This window comes from Erpetoichthys calabaricus, chromosome 2 (assembly GCF_900747795.2).
Source record: "Erpetoichthys calabaricus chromosome 2, fErpCal1.3, whole genome shotgun sequence".
Lineage (NCBI taxonomy): Eukaryota > Metazoa > Chordata > Cladistia > Polypteriformes > Polypteridae > Erpetoichthys > Erpetoichthys calabaricus.
Genome location: NC_041395.2, coordinates 46,506,007 through 46,522,819, shown reverse-complemented (window position 1 = coordinate 46,522,819; position 16,813 = coordinate 46,506,007). Strand labels below are relative to the sequence as shown.

The 16,813-nt window shown below is 37.5% G+C and overlaps 1 protein-coding gene across 1 annotated transcript in view; it reads right to left on the bottom strand.

Moving 5' to 3' along the window:
• Window positions 1–16,813, bottom strand: part of tinf2 (TERF1 (TRF1)-interacting nuclear factor 2) — a 48,817-nt gene that overhangs the window by 27,980 nt on the left and 4,024 nt on the right. Inside the window, exons 2-6 of the mRNA XM_028793723.2 lie at window positions 15,745–15,950; window positions 15,421–15,519; window positions 15,025–15,126; window positions 11,252–11,362; window positions 8,038–8,155 (exon numbers count right to left, since the gene is read on the bottom strand). Of these exons, the coding sequence (XP_028649556.2) occupies window positions 8,038–8,155; window positions 11,252–11,362; window positions 15,025–15,126; window positions 15,421–15,519; window positions 15,745–15,950 (636 nt within the window). The remainder of the gene's footprint in view (window positions 1–8,037; window positions 8,156–11,251; window positions 11,363–15,024; window positions 15,127–15,420; window positions 15,520–15,744; window positions 15,951–16,813) is intronic.

Here is a 16,813-nt window from a genome sequence, read left to right as displayed (position 1 = left end):
AGTGTCTTCTGCAAATTTCACCAGTTTATTATCTAGATATTAAAGATGCCATCTAAACACATATTGAGAGAACTCCAATCTGGTTCAGAGACAGAAGTTACAAGGAGGCCGTTTTGCAAATTATGTATGAAATTCATTTAAGTTGCATAAGATGACAATTTCTAACCTCAGGATTAATGTCTGATAACTGAAACAACCAAATGCTTTTTAAAAGCCTAAATAAATTATGTTGTATGCAGGATGCTATAACCCATCTACCACAACAAAATTGGAAGAGTGTCTATTTTAATTAAAATTATGAAAAAAATTAAATATACAAGAAACAGTTTAAAACATCTTTACAATCTGACAAGCATTTATCAAACACTGTCCTCAGTTAACTGAAAATAATTAACCATTGATATCCTTTTGGAAATTTCAATTTCTGAAATTTCTCTTCTCTCTAAATAAGACAGACTTGGGATACCTGATTTGATTTAAAGAAATAGCTTATGTCTTAACGGTTTGTATCTTATTCAGTGCAATGATATCTTTAAAATCAATTACATTAAAAAAAACTCAAGTTTCATAAATGGCAGTTAATGACATATGCTTCTGGTTTCAACATTAAATCGCTAGTGTAGAATTATATCAAATTGTTTATGAAAGTCTAATAATCAAATTATAATGTATGATTTTGTTTTGCCTACTGTTATAATTGTCCGATTCAAAGTCTAAAGATTAGAATTACAAAGATTTCTTTCTTAAACACTAGGGGGCTCTGCCCCCTGCTCGCTTCGCTTGCCCACCCCCGTGTTCGGTTTACCAGATATACAATACAATATTTATTTTTGTATAGCCCAAAATCACACAAGAAGTGCCGCAATGGGCTTTAACAGGCCTTGCCTCTTGACAGCCCCCCAGCCATGACCCTCTAAGAAGACCAAAAAAAACCCTTGTAGGGAAAAAATGGAAGAAACCTTGGGAAAGGCAGTTCAAAGAGACCCCTTTCCAGGTAGGTTGGGCGTGCAGTGGGTGTCAAAAACAAGGGGGTCAATACAATACAGTACAATACATAGAACTGAATAAATCCTCAATATAGTATTAGAAGTACAGAGTAGAATTTCACATTAGATGATACTAGGGGGCTTTGCCCCCTGCTCACTTCGCTCACCAACCCCTGTGTTTGGTTAATTGGATATACAATTTTACATTTTTTTTTTTTGAAATTGTTTCAATTTCATTATTTTCACTTTTACTTTAAAGCTTCATTAAAAACAATATTTTTTGGAGACACATTGTGACAACGCAACATATAACTGCCCGTGAGTGAATATTGTTTCTGTAATAAATAATCCGAGTTTTTCTGTTTGTCCCTGTGATTTATTGATTGTCATAGCAAAAGCTATTCTCACGGTAAACTGTAAACATTTTACTACGAATGGCATATCACGATCTCCTTTGGTGTGTAATGTTATTCGTGGAATATACAGTATACATCACCTTTCTCTTTGCCTGTTAAAATTTGCATCGCTTCTCCGAGATCTTCAATATACACCCGACCAAATTGTGTACTCTTTGAAATTTAACTTGTCGTTCCTTTAACTGTTGTGGGACCACAGATTCTCATAGCATATGGTCCATTATTGTGTAAATCCACGTTTTGTCCATTGAATGATGCGAATGCGAAAAGACTTTGTTGTCTACTCTTTTTTTCAGACCTCAATTTGTCCTGGTATTTTTTCAATTACACCTGGTTCTGATGATTAATCACCTTTTGTTTGCGGTAATGCAATCGTTTCTATCTTTTCTTTGATACTGTAGTGACTGACATGATAAAGTGTCACAAAAGTTTTACTTGAACAATCACTGACATCCTAAACCCAAACACAACTTTCTAGCACCCTCTCCAACACCCCCCTTACTGCATCAAATCAATACTCTGCTATCAGTCCTCCGTGCTGTACTCCGCCTTCCCTCAATTGGACCTAACAGTCACTTAAAACCAAAAAGCCCTCAACCTGGCTAGGACGCTACAATACTTTCGAATTTTACCGCTTTCATATTCTGTACCTTTGTCTGCATGTGTATCGCGCCATCGTTTGTTTGAGCCTTTCAAATTCCACTGCTTTCATAATCTCTTATCTGCCTTTTTTTCTCTCCAATGCCTTTGGGTCTCTATTCTCCGTATTGTCCTTATACGCTTTATATGCGCTGAGAGCAGATGATTTGTGTGTACTGTGTGCTTTTACACGATTGATTTTTTTTTTTGATGGGTGTGCTCTTATATATTCCGTACTATCTTTGTGGACCTTTGCGGACCCCGTAGTGTCTTACATTTGACTGTGGGGTGCAGTGCAGAATCCTCTTTTCTGTGTGGCTGTGTCGTTAGTCCTCAGCTATGGGCGCGTTGTTTATCCAGGCGGGCTCGTGTTTGTATATCCGTCAGTCAAGCTCGTTCGTTTTGAACCCGTGCCTGCTTTGCTTCCGCAGTTTCAGACGTGCGTTGTAGGCGCCTGCGTTCATTGATCTTATCCAGGTGGGCTCGTGTGTGTATCGTTGAGCTGTATTGTGTTTGAATTTGGTGTAAAGCGTTCAGCGGTTTGTACAATCCCAAGCACCACATTATTCCTAACTTCACTCCGCAGTAGTGCCACTCACAATATGGCGGTGACGCCTGCGCCTTCCGTATTATCTCGGGTTTCACTATGCTGTGTAGTGTGGACGTTTGCGGCATCCGTACTCTCTCCGGTTTGACTTTGGGCGGGGCGCCGAATCCTGTTGTGTTTGTTTGTTCTGTGGCCGTTCTCTGGGGCCGTGTGTTAGTTGAGCTGTATTGTGTTTGAATTTGGTGTAAAGCGTTCAGGGGTTTGTACAATCCCAAGCAGCACATTTGTTTTATTTGCTATTTCCGTTAGTTGAGCTGTACACACCTGCGCAGTACGTCTCATGATCCCATCGCTGTGTACCTGCGTCCATGCCATCCGGTTTACCATTCTCAGTTAGTAATATGGATCATATAATATGATTTGGATTTGTTTTAAGTCCTGGAGACCTCATTCATCAAGCTGCCTCCCCCATTTTGCCATTCCACATCTGAAATAGTGCTAATCCGATGAAAGGACCCCTCATTCCCACGTCCCCAGTCATCAGGGATGACTTTAAATTGTAGATTGCCTGCTTAAGGTAAAGAGATTGTTATTTTCTTGAGAATTGTTACATATGCATTATTTTCAAAATTACTTTAAAAACTTTTGTAAAAACAATACTTGTCCTTTATTTTCGGCCACGTGCGTGGTTACATCTCTTCCTTGCCAGACGTATAATGCTGCTCGTGTTGTGAAGGGTGTTGCGGCTGAACGTACGCTAAGGATATGCCTTTGGATCATTTGCTGTCTTTCTGCTGCTTGCGAGCTGTCTCTTCTACTTGTCGCATGTCGTTGTTTTAAGAGCTGGGAGCACATGATGCTTGTTTGCCAAGAGCAATCCAACAACTACTTGGTTAGACGTCTGTGGACTCCTTTTAAATGATGGCTCACTGCTTGGTCTCACGCGACATTGTAAAAACAGTCCTTTTCCTTTATTTCTGGCCCTGGTTAAATTCTTTCTTGCAGAACGTATAATGCTGCTCGCATTGTCGGCTGGGGCTGCTGTCGCGCTGCCCTTCGATCTTTTTAAAGCCTGTACAGCCACTGTCATTTTTGCTACGGCCCTGGGACAATCTCTTGGCACCAAGTCTCATGTTTACGGTCCCCGCGAGATGCACCATGACACTAGTGCTGGGCGCTATACTGGTTCATACCGAAAACCATTTATTTTTTTATTATATGGATTTTTCTTATACCGCAACACCGGCTTAAATTGCCTAAACGACATTTGGAACGTGGCGCAGCGGGAAACTGTTCAAGTGGGGTCCTTTTTCACTGCTACACCGCTAAACACAGATTTGTTGCGCGGGGGCTCTTTTTCACTGCTACACCACTAAATAGGTAGTGGTAGTGTAGGTATTGCACGGTGAAAATGGACAGAGAACATTCCGAAACTGAAGCTGTAGCTGACGATAAAGTTGAACATGATGACACAGAAGAACTTTTGCCGAAAAAAAAGGAGTCACGTCCGTTGCCTGGAGATACTTTGGTTTACATAATGGATGTGGACTATTATGTTCAAATGTGTAAATATTGTTTCTATACTACTGGATAATACTGCAAGCCAAATTGTACTTGTTTTATTTGTTTTCAATACAGTGTAATGTACCTGGGTACTGTGTAATAGTGTGACGACATGTTGACTTTATTCTCGACGCTTATGTCAAGATTAAAGTCGACATGTTGACTTTATTCTCGTAATTTGTCATTAAAGTAGAACATCGTAAACTAAACTTCATCGTAAAATGAATATTTAATTTACTAGATTTTCTCAAACCCCATCATAAGTTATATAGCACATTAAATGCTTTGTGTTAAGTGTTCCCCGAGCTTCTTAAACTGACTTCCTCTTGCACTAAGAGGAGGCGCCGGCAGCGATCGCCACACAGAATACATTCACTTCAGGATATTCCTGCTCTCTGAACATTTAGAATGCCAAGATAAATACTGGATATAAATTTTCATGGTGAAATGCATTAAAGCATGCATTAATCATGTGGGGGCACAGCGGCGTGGAGGTTGCACTGCTGCCTCACAGCAAGGGTGTCTCGGGTGTACCCTGCCTTGCATTTGCATGTTTTTCTGTTGGGTTTACTCGGTGTGCTTCAGTTTCCTTTCAAAGTCATGTAGGATGTGGGGTTTTGTTATGCTATGTTGACCCTGCTAGTGTATGTTTTGCTCGTATTCACCCTGCGATGTGCTGGCGACTCGTTCAGGGATGGGCGCAACCCTGAATGGATGGCATAATTAAACATGTATAACAAATATATTTTTAAGTTCTGAACACTCCGTGGGCTAAGTTTATAACTAGTTTTAATTTCACAAAAACGTTTATCGTGTGGTGATTGTTTATGTGGAGAAAGAAAAAGGAAGGATAGGAACTGGGGTTTTGGTACATCAGAAAGAGACAGCATGCATGCAATAAAGATAGCCCGCTTAGAAGAACATGCATTGAATTCTGTGCTCGTGTCTCCGACCACCAGATCACAAACCCAACATTTACACAGTATTTACGTTAAACCTGTGCGATACCCATTCATAAATCCAGTTTTTTGGAGCCTCGTCACACCTGCCATAAAGTTCTCTACATTGAACATACACCTGGGAACCACTTACTGCGAGGGAGCAGCACTACCGCCTCGCTATCGTGCATGTTTAATACCTGCTTTAATGCATTTCATCATGAAAATGATATCAAGTATTTATCTTAGCATTCTAAATTTTCAGAAAATAGAAATATCATGAAGTGAATGGATTCTGTGCGGTGATCACTGTCTCCTCTTAGTGTGGAGGAAGTCAGTTTAAGAAGCGTAATGATTAACAACTGGGTCGGGGAACACTTAACACAAAGCATTTAATGTGCTGCATTAACTTATGATGGGGTTTGACAAAATCTAGTAAATTAAACATTGATTTTAGGAAGAAGTTTAGTTTACGACATTCTACTTTAATTACAGTATGAAGTAAACTATGAGAATAAAGTGGAAATGTCAACTTTAATCTCGACATAAATGGCGAGAATAAAGTGGAAATGCTGACTTTATTCTCGACATATAGTTTGTTTTTTTCTTCCCCGTGTCAGTATTTTATTGTTTTTCACCGCGGCCCTAATATGATTCCGTAGGGCTATACCACAAATAGCATTATAAATGCAAGTTGCAGTTTTATTATTTATGCATATAGCTTAGCTTGGAGCAAGGTCCATATTAATGCAGTTTGCCTAAATGATGGTTCAGTTGGTAAAGTTGTCATCACCGTTGCACTTGTTTTATTTTATTTTAATTTGGTGAATACTGTGTAATGCACCTGGGCTTGAAGCCTTGAAGTAATAGTGCAACTATCAGTAATAATACTATTAATTATTTTATTGTTATTATTTATTAGTTTAAATATTATGCAGTTTAATGATGGTAAAGTTGTTTAAAAAGTCACTTTAACGTGTCAGTGGACAGAGATTGTTAACATTAACAGAAAGTGTAGTTGGTTTACAAAAAATATTTACTATTTATTCCTTTTCTAAGACATGTTCAGTGCAATACAACTTTTGACAAGCACTTCTGGATATTTTACTAAAGTCTAAATGCCTCTTTGGATGGTTGAAAACATGTTGTCAAAATTACAGTTTAAGTTTTTGCAAAATTTGTTCAATAAAAAGGTTCTATATTTTGACTGCATCCGTCATGCAATGTGATTCCTTCTCTTCATTAGTCTTCATCACTTTATGGGGCCATGAAAACTGTTAATACTTGTGTGCACATTAAAATGTTTTTTTTGTACAATGTACAATGCTCTTGACAGTGGAATAGGTTATTCTTAGCTAGTAATTACAGTGGAAAATGTGGTTAACATCCACTCATGCATGGGGGAAAAAATACCGTTGAATACCATGAAACCGGGATAATTTAGAAAAATATCATAATATAGAATTTTGGTCATACTGCCCACCCCTACGTGACACGTCTCACGGGTCTTTTAAATGTCTTTCGAGAAGATCACGTATCGTAGCCTTGCTTTTGCTTCCCAGAAGATTTTTTTTTTTTTTTTTTATAGGGAGATATTTTTTGTATTATGATGTTCATATCTTCAGGCTCTATGATGGACTAGCACCCTTGATCCACGATTGATTCCCGTCTTGAGCCTCATACTGGCAAGACAGGCTTTAGACCCAGAAACTTAACATTGGATTAAATAGGTGTGAGAATATTATGTTATGATACAAACCTTCAAATATAATTCTACACACAATGTGTACTTCTGTTACATGTTAGGTTATCGATTTATAAATATATTAATTGATTTCACCTTCCTTGTTATGGATTATTGACAAATTTTGAGCTACAGTCATGTGGTACATCTCTCACCTGAAAAGATTGCTGCAATATGTTTGCTAAGGGTTTATGAAACAGACACAGATTGCCTAGCATCTTGGCCAGGGAGGATGATTCTTTACCCGGCTTGGAAGCCTTGATAATGGAAGGAAATGGATGAACGGATATCTCGACTGGGTTGGTTAGTGGTACCTTTCCAGGTCAGGAGGCCATTAGGAGAGAAGGACAGAAGGTGACTACCACCCAGGGCTATGTGTTCCCCCAGTACACTGGGTGGCAGTAGCCCTCTGGTATGGTTCCCATTTCAAAACCCGCAGTGCTACATGGGAGTTGTAGATTTGCTGAGCAGCCCTGTTGAAATGAAAAGGAATTGTAACTAATTTACCAGGTGATAAAAATCTGTAAAAGGTATTTTTTTAATAAAAATATCCTTTGTTGAATCTGCACTGTGTGGTTTAGTTGTGTACGGGTGTTTGAGGTATAGGTGAGCCTCCTACATGTCACAGTCTTTAATTTCTTTCTGGTTTACCAGTCATATCCCATAAAAGCTAAAATTTTAGATGTTTTTCTCTCATGAATCTTTGAAGGATTTAAAATGTTTATTTGGTATAGTAGTACTGGAAAATATTTTATTGCTCACCTTCATGTCCAATGCAATTTGTTTTAGTTTCACTTAACTTGTTAAACTGTTGCTTTAATTCCTAACTGAACTTAGATATTCCTCTGGTTCCAATTGTTTTTCCCTCTTTGAAAATGAGTGAATATACAGTCTTATGTTTTAAACAACATGGTTATTCAAATGTATTTGCGATTTTATGTGCATTTTCATTTTAACTTTTTGGAATATATTTATACATTTGGAACAAAATATTAACTTATTTACCTTCTTCACCATTTATAATAACCAGTTTCATCTTTGGAAACTGGCTAATCAAAAATATTTGCTGTAAAACAGTTTTAATCTTTAATTTGAGTAGAATCCTTAGATTATTTAACAGACTCTAGTTGCTGAAGGAAACTATGCTAAAAAGGTAGCATTAACAAGAAAATTCAGACTTAGCAAAAAGGGGGTGAGAACTTGCCTAAATAGGAATCCACAGTTTTGTGATAATGCAGAAGATTCTTGAAAAGATGGTGATCTGTATTCTCCTTCAATGACTTTTGCAATTCTTCAGGCAATTCATTTAGGGTTGAGACAACCTATTTGAGGAACAAACAGAACAGAGGACACTGCTTATTTTTACACAATAATGTCATGATACTACCTAAGTTAGTGTCAAGAAAACATTTAATAGTTTCTCTGTACCAAAATCATTGAGATAACAGCTTGTGGTTAGCTCTTCTAATGTTCTGCGTTTCTAACCTGATGTGAGACAGAGAGAGACAGAGAGAAAGAAAAAAAAATACAGCCTATAAAAAATCCATTTGCTAACTCCACCAAGATATTTTTTTTCTCCATCATAACCAGGAAATCCCAAGTTCAAATTTCCACCTAGATACTGTCAGTGTGGAGTTTACTGTATATGTTCTACCTACTCTCTAAGTAACAGCACAAGTACAGACACAAACGAAGTGCATGTGTGTACTGTATAATATTAAAAAAAAAGCAGCTTACTACTGAAAACGGCAAATATAGGAGTGAGGATCAAACTGGGGACTCTTGATTACACTTGGTTTGCGTCTGTACTTGTGCTGTTACTTAGAGAGTCAGATTGGGGGGAGGGGTGATGTTAGAGCGCGTGAACTTATTCAGTGCAGTTGGAGCAACGCACATGTTGATCTTTTTTTTTTTCTTTCAGTACATGTGCCTTCCCTGTTTATTTATATATCTCTGCCTGTTTGTCTCTCTATTACGCAGTGCTCTGTCTGTCTGTGTGTTTTGGATCTTAAAAATAAGTTATAAGGACAGTTCATGTTAATTGCAGTCTCAATTGGTAAAAAAAAATATTTTAAAAGGAGCATCCCACATGAAAATAGAACGATCTCATTAACTGACAGTGCATACCAATTTATAAATTTTATGTCCGTTTGAGGTTAAAAAGAAAGAAAAAAAAGGAACACTTTATCCCCAGCGGGGAATCGAACTCAGGTCTGTGAGGCACAGCAAAGCTGCTGCGAAATGAGAGGCAAACCTTACCGCGCTACGCCACGGAAACTGTTGTAGCATCCTTGAAGCTTTTGTGAAAGTGTTTATTTGTTCTTTGGAACTCAGGCTTTACACATTCTATAGTTTATGCCTACATTTTGTAACATTTATTACTAAAATATGAAAAAGTTTCTGTTTTAACAATGTGTTTACACAGATTACTGTAGAAACGTAACACGCATGAAATGCGTGTGTTCCAAATAACGATCTATTATTTCCACTCTAAAACTCCGCTTCACTCCCAGATAATCAATCAAGGCATGAGCTGGGAGAAGTTCGTGCACGTTCTAAGTCAGAAGGGGGATGGAATAGCCGGCTGCTGGAAGCTTGTCTTTATCAGCACATTTAGAGGACAAAAGATGCTGGCGGAGAGGTGTGAACCGATTTAATAATAATAATAATAATACATTTTATTTATATAGCGCCTTTCCCATGCTCAAGGCACTTACAGAATAAATAAAGAACGGCACAATATACAGTATATAGCATTGTACAAACCAGATAAATAAATAAATAAATAAAGATTAAGACAGTAAATTCTGAGAAAAAAAACAGACAACATAATTGATGGTCTAGCACACACATACAGGTTACATTGGCATCTTGACAGAGAAGTAAACTGAGAGAAAGGTAATAAAGTCAAGTAGAGCTAAAAGCCTTCCTGAACAGATGAGTTTTGAGTTGTTTTTTAAAAGAATTCATGGAGTCAGCTGACCTGATTAATTTTGGTAGGTCATTCCAGAGTCTGGGCGCTATACAGCTGAAGGCCCTGTCACCCATGGAGTGTAGATTAGTGAGGGGCACAACAAGACTACCAGAATCAGAGGACCTTAGTGGGCGGGCAGGCACATAGTGATGGAGAAGGTCACTGATGTAGTTTGGTGCGAGGTTATTTAAAGCTTTGTAGGTTATTAGTAGGATTTTATATTCGATTCTGTAGGACACAGGGAGCCAGGGAAGACGGAGCAGGATGGGTGTGATGTGCTCGCTGCTGCTGGTTCGAGTAAGGACTCTTGCAGCTGAGTTTTGAATAAGCTGGAGCTGTGATATAAGATTAGAAGGGGCACCTGCCAGTAGGGAATTACAATAATCGATGCGGGATGTGATAAAAGCATGGACAAGTTTCTCAGCATCAGAGAAGGAGAGGAAGGAGCGAACACGGGATATGTTACGGAGGTGAAAGTAAGAAAGTTTCTTAATGTGATTTATGTGGGCGGAATAAGTGAGGGAGGAATCAAAAATGACACCAAGATTTTTTTACAGTAGAGGCAGGTCTGATGAGATCACTGCCAAGATGGACTGGGAAGGAGCTCATTTTATTAAGTTGCATTTTAGTCCCAATTTGCAGGAGTTCAATTTTATTGCAATTTAATTTTAAAGAGTTCTGCTCCATCCAGGTTTTAATTTCACTAAGGCAGGTTGTGAGCTGAGAAAGCTCTGATGAAGTTCCACTTTTAACATTGAAGTAGAGCTGAGTATCATCTGCATAAAAATGATAACCCAATCCATAACTACGGATAATATGGCCAAGGGGAAGCATATAAATACAGAAAAGCAGAGGACCGAGGACCGAGGACAGAGCCCTGAGGGACTCCTTGTGTGACTGGCGCCGAGCTGGATCTGCTGTTGCCAAGACTAACAAACTCTTGCCTATCAGTCAGATAGGACTTGAACCACTGGAGGGCAGTGCCAGAGATACCCAGCATGTTCTCCATTCTGGACAGTAGGATGTCATGTCTAACAGTGTCAAATGCTGCACTGAGGTCTAACAGAATTAATATGCTAGTTTGTCCTGAGTCTGCTGCCATTTAAGAAGCGATTTAAGGTGGGCCGGATCTACGAGTTTTTTCGTAGGCTCTGGTAATTCTAGTGTTAAAGGAAGTATGTAAGAATGTAGTAAACAAATAAGACTGGTGGATTTTGATTGACTACAGTTAACCAAAATTGCTGCCTTGTGTCTGTAGCTGATGGGATGAGATGTAGATGTATTGGATAATGTTCTGACACTACTATGCCTTTAACCAAAAATATGTCCCAACAATATGGACTGTGAAATTATTCTATATTATTCAATAATAGAAAACAAAACAGAAATGAAAACATTTGTATTTCTAATGCTTGAAACACCACCATTTCAATGTGAATATTACCTGGTTGAAGTTAGGAACAGACATAGTTTCATCCAGTCTCACTAGGAATTCCCACAATAGTTTTTCCAAAGCCTGAAGAAACTCTTCTCCATACTCTACATGCAAGCAGTTCTGCGAAAAGCAGCAAAAAATGTGTGCATTTTAGTGAAGAGAGACTTTGTTTTTAAAATTCCAAGTGCTTTTGTTATCTATTATAGAATGTTCTTTTTATTATATGAAAAAGAAACAAGTAGTAGGATGAAACATACAGAAAACCCCCACATTTATTTGAACTTACCTTACATTGTGCGCAAGATTTTATAAATGTCAAATTATATATGTACGGTTACTGTACAATTTAGCCCATTTTGGATTGATTTTCTTTATTTAAATCAAGGTGATAAATTTATATTAAAACTGTGATGCTGCTAAATTAATTTATGTTTTATTTTCATTATGTTAACCTCCTGGTGGTGCAGTTGTAGCGCTGCTGCCCAAGTCCTCCCTGCGTGGAGTTTGCATGTTCTCCCAGTGTCTGCGTGGGTTTTCTCCGGGTACTCTGGATTGCTCCCAAGGTCCAAAGACATGTGGGTTAGGTGCATTGGCGATTCTAAATTGGCCCTAGTGTGTGCGCCCTGCGGGGGGCTATCGCCCTGCCCGAGGATTGTTTCCTGCCTTGCACCCTGTGTTGGCTGGATTTGGCTCCAGAAGACCCCCGTGACCCTGTAGTTAGAATATAGCAGATTGGATAATGAATGGATGGATGTTAACCTCCATAGTGTTAAGTTTACCCCCATAAAAAGAGTCTAATACGTTGAATTTTATACAAAAAACTTATGCGCAATAGAAAAATGTAAACAAATGTAGGAAAGATATGTCTAGTGTCTATTGCTGCGCTGATGGAAATTTAGTATGTATCCTTCATGTGATATTTAAAACAGTCAGTAAAGCACAGCCTGATATTGCAATCGGAATAGTAGAAGCGCGTTTCAGTGCATACTTTTCATAGAATATTTTTCTGGTGCTTGAGCACTGGAAGATAGAAATGTCAGTGCCTAAACTGCATGATTGATGTGCCTTGTATTATTGTAGGCTACCACAGTGCAAGGTTTAGTGACTTCCACATTTCCCCAACATGAACAAGATGTTGTACTATGGACTATACTTTGGGAGCTAGCGTCTTTTTGTTCTTTTACTTGATTGCAATCAGTTTGTCTTCTTGCCACGTGTCTACTTGCTCAAGCTGAAGCTTCAGGCAACTGAATTCACCAAGCATATCATGACGGTTCTGTTGAACAGTGCAGTTTGCAGTGCCCAATAACCAATTGTCTTTATCATTTGATTCAACTTGATTCAGATTCAGTGTGTTTTAGAACTGGCTTACAGCTTCTCATTTATATGCCACTGTGTTTCAGTTGAAGGCCCTGCCTCAGTCATGAATATTGAGTTACCAAGAGTGGCAAAATGCAAAGAAATAATTGTGATTGTTTTGCAGTATGTTATTTCATCTAGTAGACAGCAGAAGAATGCTGTCCCGAACATCATTCGGGCTTAACTCTCAAGCTGATTGTCATATGTCACTTAATTTTAACTCCTTAACAAGCCACAACAAACCAAATGCTCACAGAATCATTAAATGAATAGTGCCCGAGGAACAAACGATGTTCCTGAAAGTGAATAGATGAGTGATACTCACAGAACAAAAGCTAATATAACATACCATAGCTTGAAACAGGAGTGTCCAACTTAATTCTTGAAGGTCAGCCATGCATGTAGGTTTATGCTTTCATCAGTTTCAGTTATAAAACTTTTTTTTTTTTTTTTTTAAATCTGACCTTTTGTTATATTTGTCAATAATAACATTGTTTATCTTTTGTTTTCTCGTCTCAGAATCCAGTGGCAGCCTTAAGCCAACCACTCATCTGAATGAAATTCCCTGAGGCTGGGGAAAAGAACAACCACCCTGCGGTCCTGTACCTTTTGATGTATGCACTAGCTAACTTTCTGTACTTTTATTCTTTTTTTGTATCTTAGATATACAATAGATTGTCCCATTCACACTTAATCCTGACATCTATGACTGTTTAAAGCAAATACCTTCTCATTAAAGCAAATGGAAAATTGCTATCATAATTCAGATTTTCCTTTTATTGTAATGCTTTAATACCCCAACTTTAAAGAGTCTCATTACCTAAAATGTTTGTCACCCAACTAGTCTCCATCTTATGTGGCTGCTGGTTTGACACATGATGCCTAAAACAATGAGGTAGAATACAAAATATCCAGTCCACCTTTATTAAAATATTGCTGTATCTGTAATGAGTAAAAAAAAAAAAAAGTATACAAATTGCATTAAGTTAGTGTTTGCAGAATAACAATCCTGTTTTACTGAATGAGTCCAAATACTAACTGTACCCTTCTGCTGCCCATTTGACAATTCCAAAATAAAACAAATCCGCTTTCAGCTTCTCTGTCTCTTGCCTGCTTTTTGTTTTGTTTTTTTATAAAAACTTTGTTAGCTGTTCTCACCTTATTGCTGTCTTACTAATTAACTGGTATTCCCCCTGATCTAAAACTGCTCTGACTGTTTGCAGCAAGACACGTCACAGTACATTTGCACCGCAGGACTCTAGCCGAGTGTTGAAAATGGGTCTTATGCAACATTGTCATAAGAATTTAATGATTTGCAGATCCATGAGTTTAAAAAGAAACAAAACTTCCTGATGACATCATCTTGATGTTCTTTTTCTGAGAAAAATCATCAAAATATATTGGGGTTTTGGCAAATGAGCACGTCCCAGTTCTTCATTTTTTAACCTTTGTCTAAAACTCTAATATTGTATTTAATTGTAACATTGACTTAATGATGAACTGATGCACATGAAAAAGGTTATCTATTGCTAAACTAGACTTAAAACAGATTGTATGTTGCAATTTTAAGAGAATTGAGGGTTTTGCACCTTAACAAGAGAGAGAAGTAAATGCAAGATAAAAAGGGGGAACGTTCCAGTACTAGAAAGAACTCATTTCTAGATATGAAAAGTAGTAGTGTGAACTGCAACAGTACAGGAATAGCTTTTGACTCATGGTCATCAAAATATAAACAAAAAACTCTTTCATCTAAATTAAAAAAAAAAATTTGATATACAAATGCAGAAAAGTTGAAAAATTAAACAACCTCTAACTATAGCACAACCAGAAAAAAAGCTTAATTTCCAGAAATACAGAATATGTATACCTACAGATATATAATTTACAGAACAAAATGATCATAGCTGATGGCACATCCACATACTGTATGTGCTGAATACACTTCAAAGTTCATTTCTTTCCCAATTTCCAATTTTTTTTTTTTTTTAAATAACATTTTTAAACAATTCTAAACTCCAAGTATAATGTGTACTTGCTTAAAACGAAAGAATGTATCAGTCCAGGGCCTTCACTACACTTATGTCTCTGCTGCAGCTCCTGTAATAATGGAATCTCAGTTTCACTTAAACAGATCAGGTTTGTTTGTTGTGCACTCAGTGGATCTGTGAATCCGTTTCTGAAATAACCCAAGTACAGCTTCACTCAATGCTTAAGTAGTTTAATGGGTTTTTTTATTGTTTTTTTTTACAAAAAAAAAAAAAAACATTTTAGCTTCCCTTACACTCAGATTTTTTAGAAACATTTGGTAATCCGCTTTGTAGAACCAAAGTCACACCGCCAGATTTTGTGAAAAGCATCCAGTAGCAAACTAAATTGTCCAATGCCATTTCATATCCCTTCCTCGAGACAATCATTTTTTTTACCTGCAGATAGTGAGAACGCATCTTCTTGCACTTCACCAATGACAGGATCAAGTTTTTGAAATTTTCAACAGACTCTAACACCTTCTTTTTGTCCTGCTTTGTCTATACAAATAAACATAAGAAAAAAATGAAGCTGTAATATTTATTACATTCAAATATTTCATCATCCTGTAATGAAGAATGCTTCATGGCTTTTTAAGTACAATAATGAAGCACTTGTTTGTATATTTTAACATATGTAGCACTGCCAGGTTGTGTCAATTCTTCAGAGCCATATTATGAACTAAAGGAAAGTATTCATTCAACAACTCAGTCTAAAAACTTAGCCACTGAACCAGACTAAAGATAACAAAAGACTTATGAAATATCTCTGTACAGAACAGTAGCATTACTTACCAGCTGTTGATCTGAAGGTACAGAAGGTGGTCCCACTCTCTCCAGTTCAGCCTCAATGTCTGCTGGGCATGCAGAATGAACCATCTTCTCTAAAATGATCTATGTTAAATAGACACAAAGCAGAGTAACTACATAATGCAAGACTAGCAAAACAAATCAATAGCCATGGTCATATCTAAAAATTCAGTACCGCATTAATATTAATTTAACTATGTAACAAAACCTAATGTGCATAATTATGTAGTAGAGTGTGACAGCCCTGGAGATAGACCTACTGTGCTGTTAATAACTTCTTCCCCATTTTTTTACAAGACTAAGCCTCACCTTAGCACGCAATCCAAGAGTCAGTTTGGCCCTGTGCCGATAACTGAGGATTTCAGGTGCTGCATCACACACCATGTCCACAAAATCAATCAGCTTCCCATAATGCCGAGTGTCACGATGTTTCATGACAAGCCAAAGTGCTGCTGAAGTGATGCGGAGTGGAGGTGTAGAAAACTGTACGGCAGCCAGGGACAATGTTGTTTTATCTACAAATGATGAAAAAAAATTTCATATTGGAATGCAACCTAAATTGGAATAATAAAGGTGCTCCTTTGTTCACATATCAATGTTAACCTTGAAATTAACCAAAATGAGGAAGAAATGGACAACTAGAAACAGCCCAGTTTCACTTTTTCTTTCAAACAATGTTTAAGTTTATAATCTTAAAACCAACACAATACTTCAGACTTTTTTATTCATTTTTTTCATTAAAAAATAAAGCAGAGCTAAAATTTGCACACAATTAAACTGAGGATCTAAGTGAATGAAAATTTGACTTGTAATTGCAAACATTTCTTTCGATAAAATGAATCAGACAATTACATCATTTTTTTTTCTTTCTATGTATTTCCTACACTTAAAATTTACAACATTGTATATGGCAGGCTGACTTATTATTGTAATTTCTGGCAATCCTCCGAATACCGGTCCCAAATTATTTAACAACTGTTTTCCTATCGAGTGGACAATACTACACTGAAAGCCGCGAAAAAACATTTATTGCAAGACAATAAGATGTATTTCCAATATTTTGTATTAATTCCAGCACAACAGCTGCAACGTCTCTTAGTGGTAACGGTTCAACACGGAGCAACTAAATGTTGTAGTTATCGCTGAGCAAATGCATATAATTGCCGAAAAGATTGCGTTTGTGCCAGTTGCGCCACTGAAAGGTCGACAAGTAACTGGAGAACAGTCCACGGCTTGTAAGCTGGTTATAACTAACCTTATTGCTCCCGCTCCTAAATATTGTCCACTCGATAGGAAAACAGTTGTTAAATAATTTGGGACCGGTATTCGGAGGATTGCCTAATTTCTTATGCTAATTTCTATTTTAGGTATCTACAAT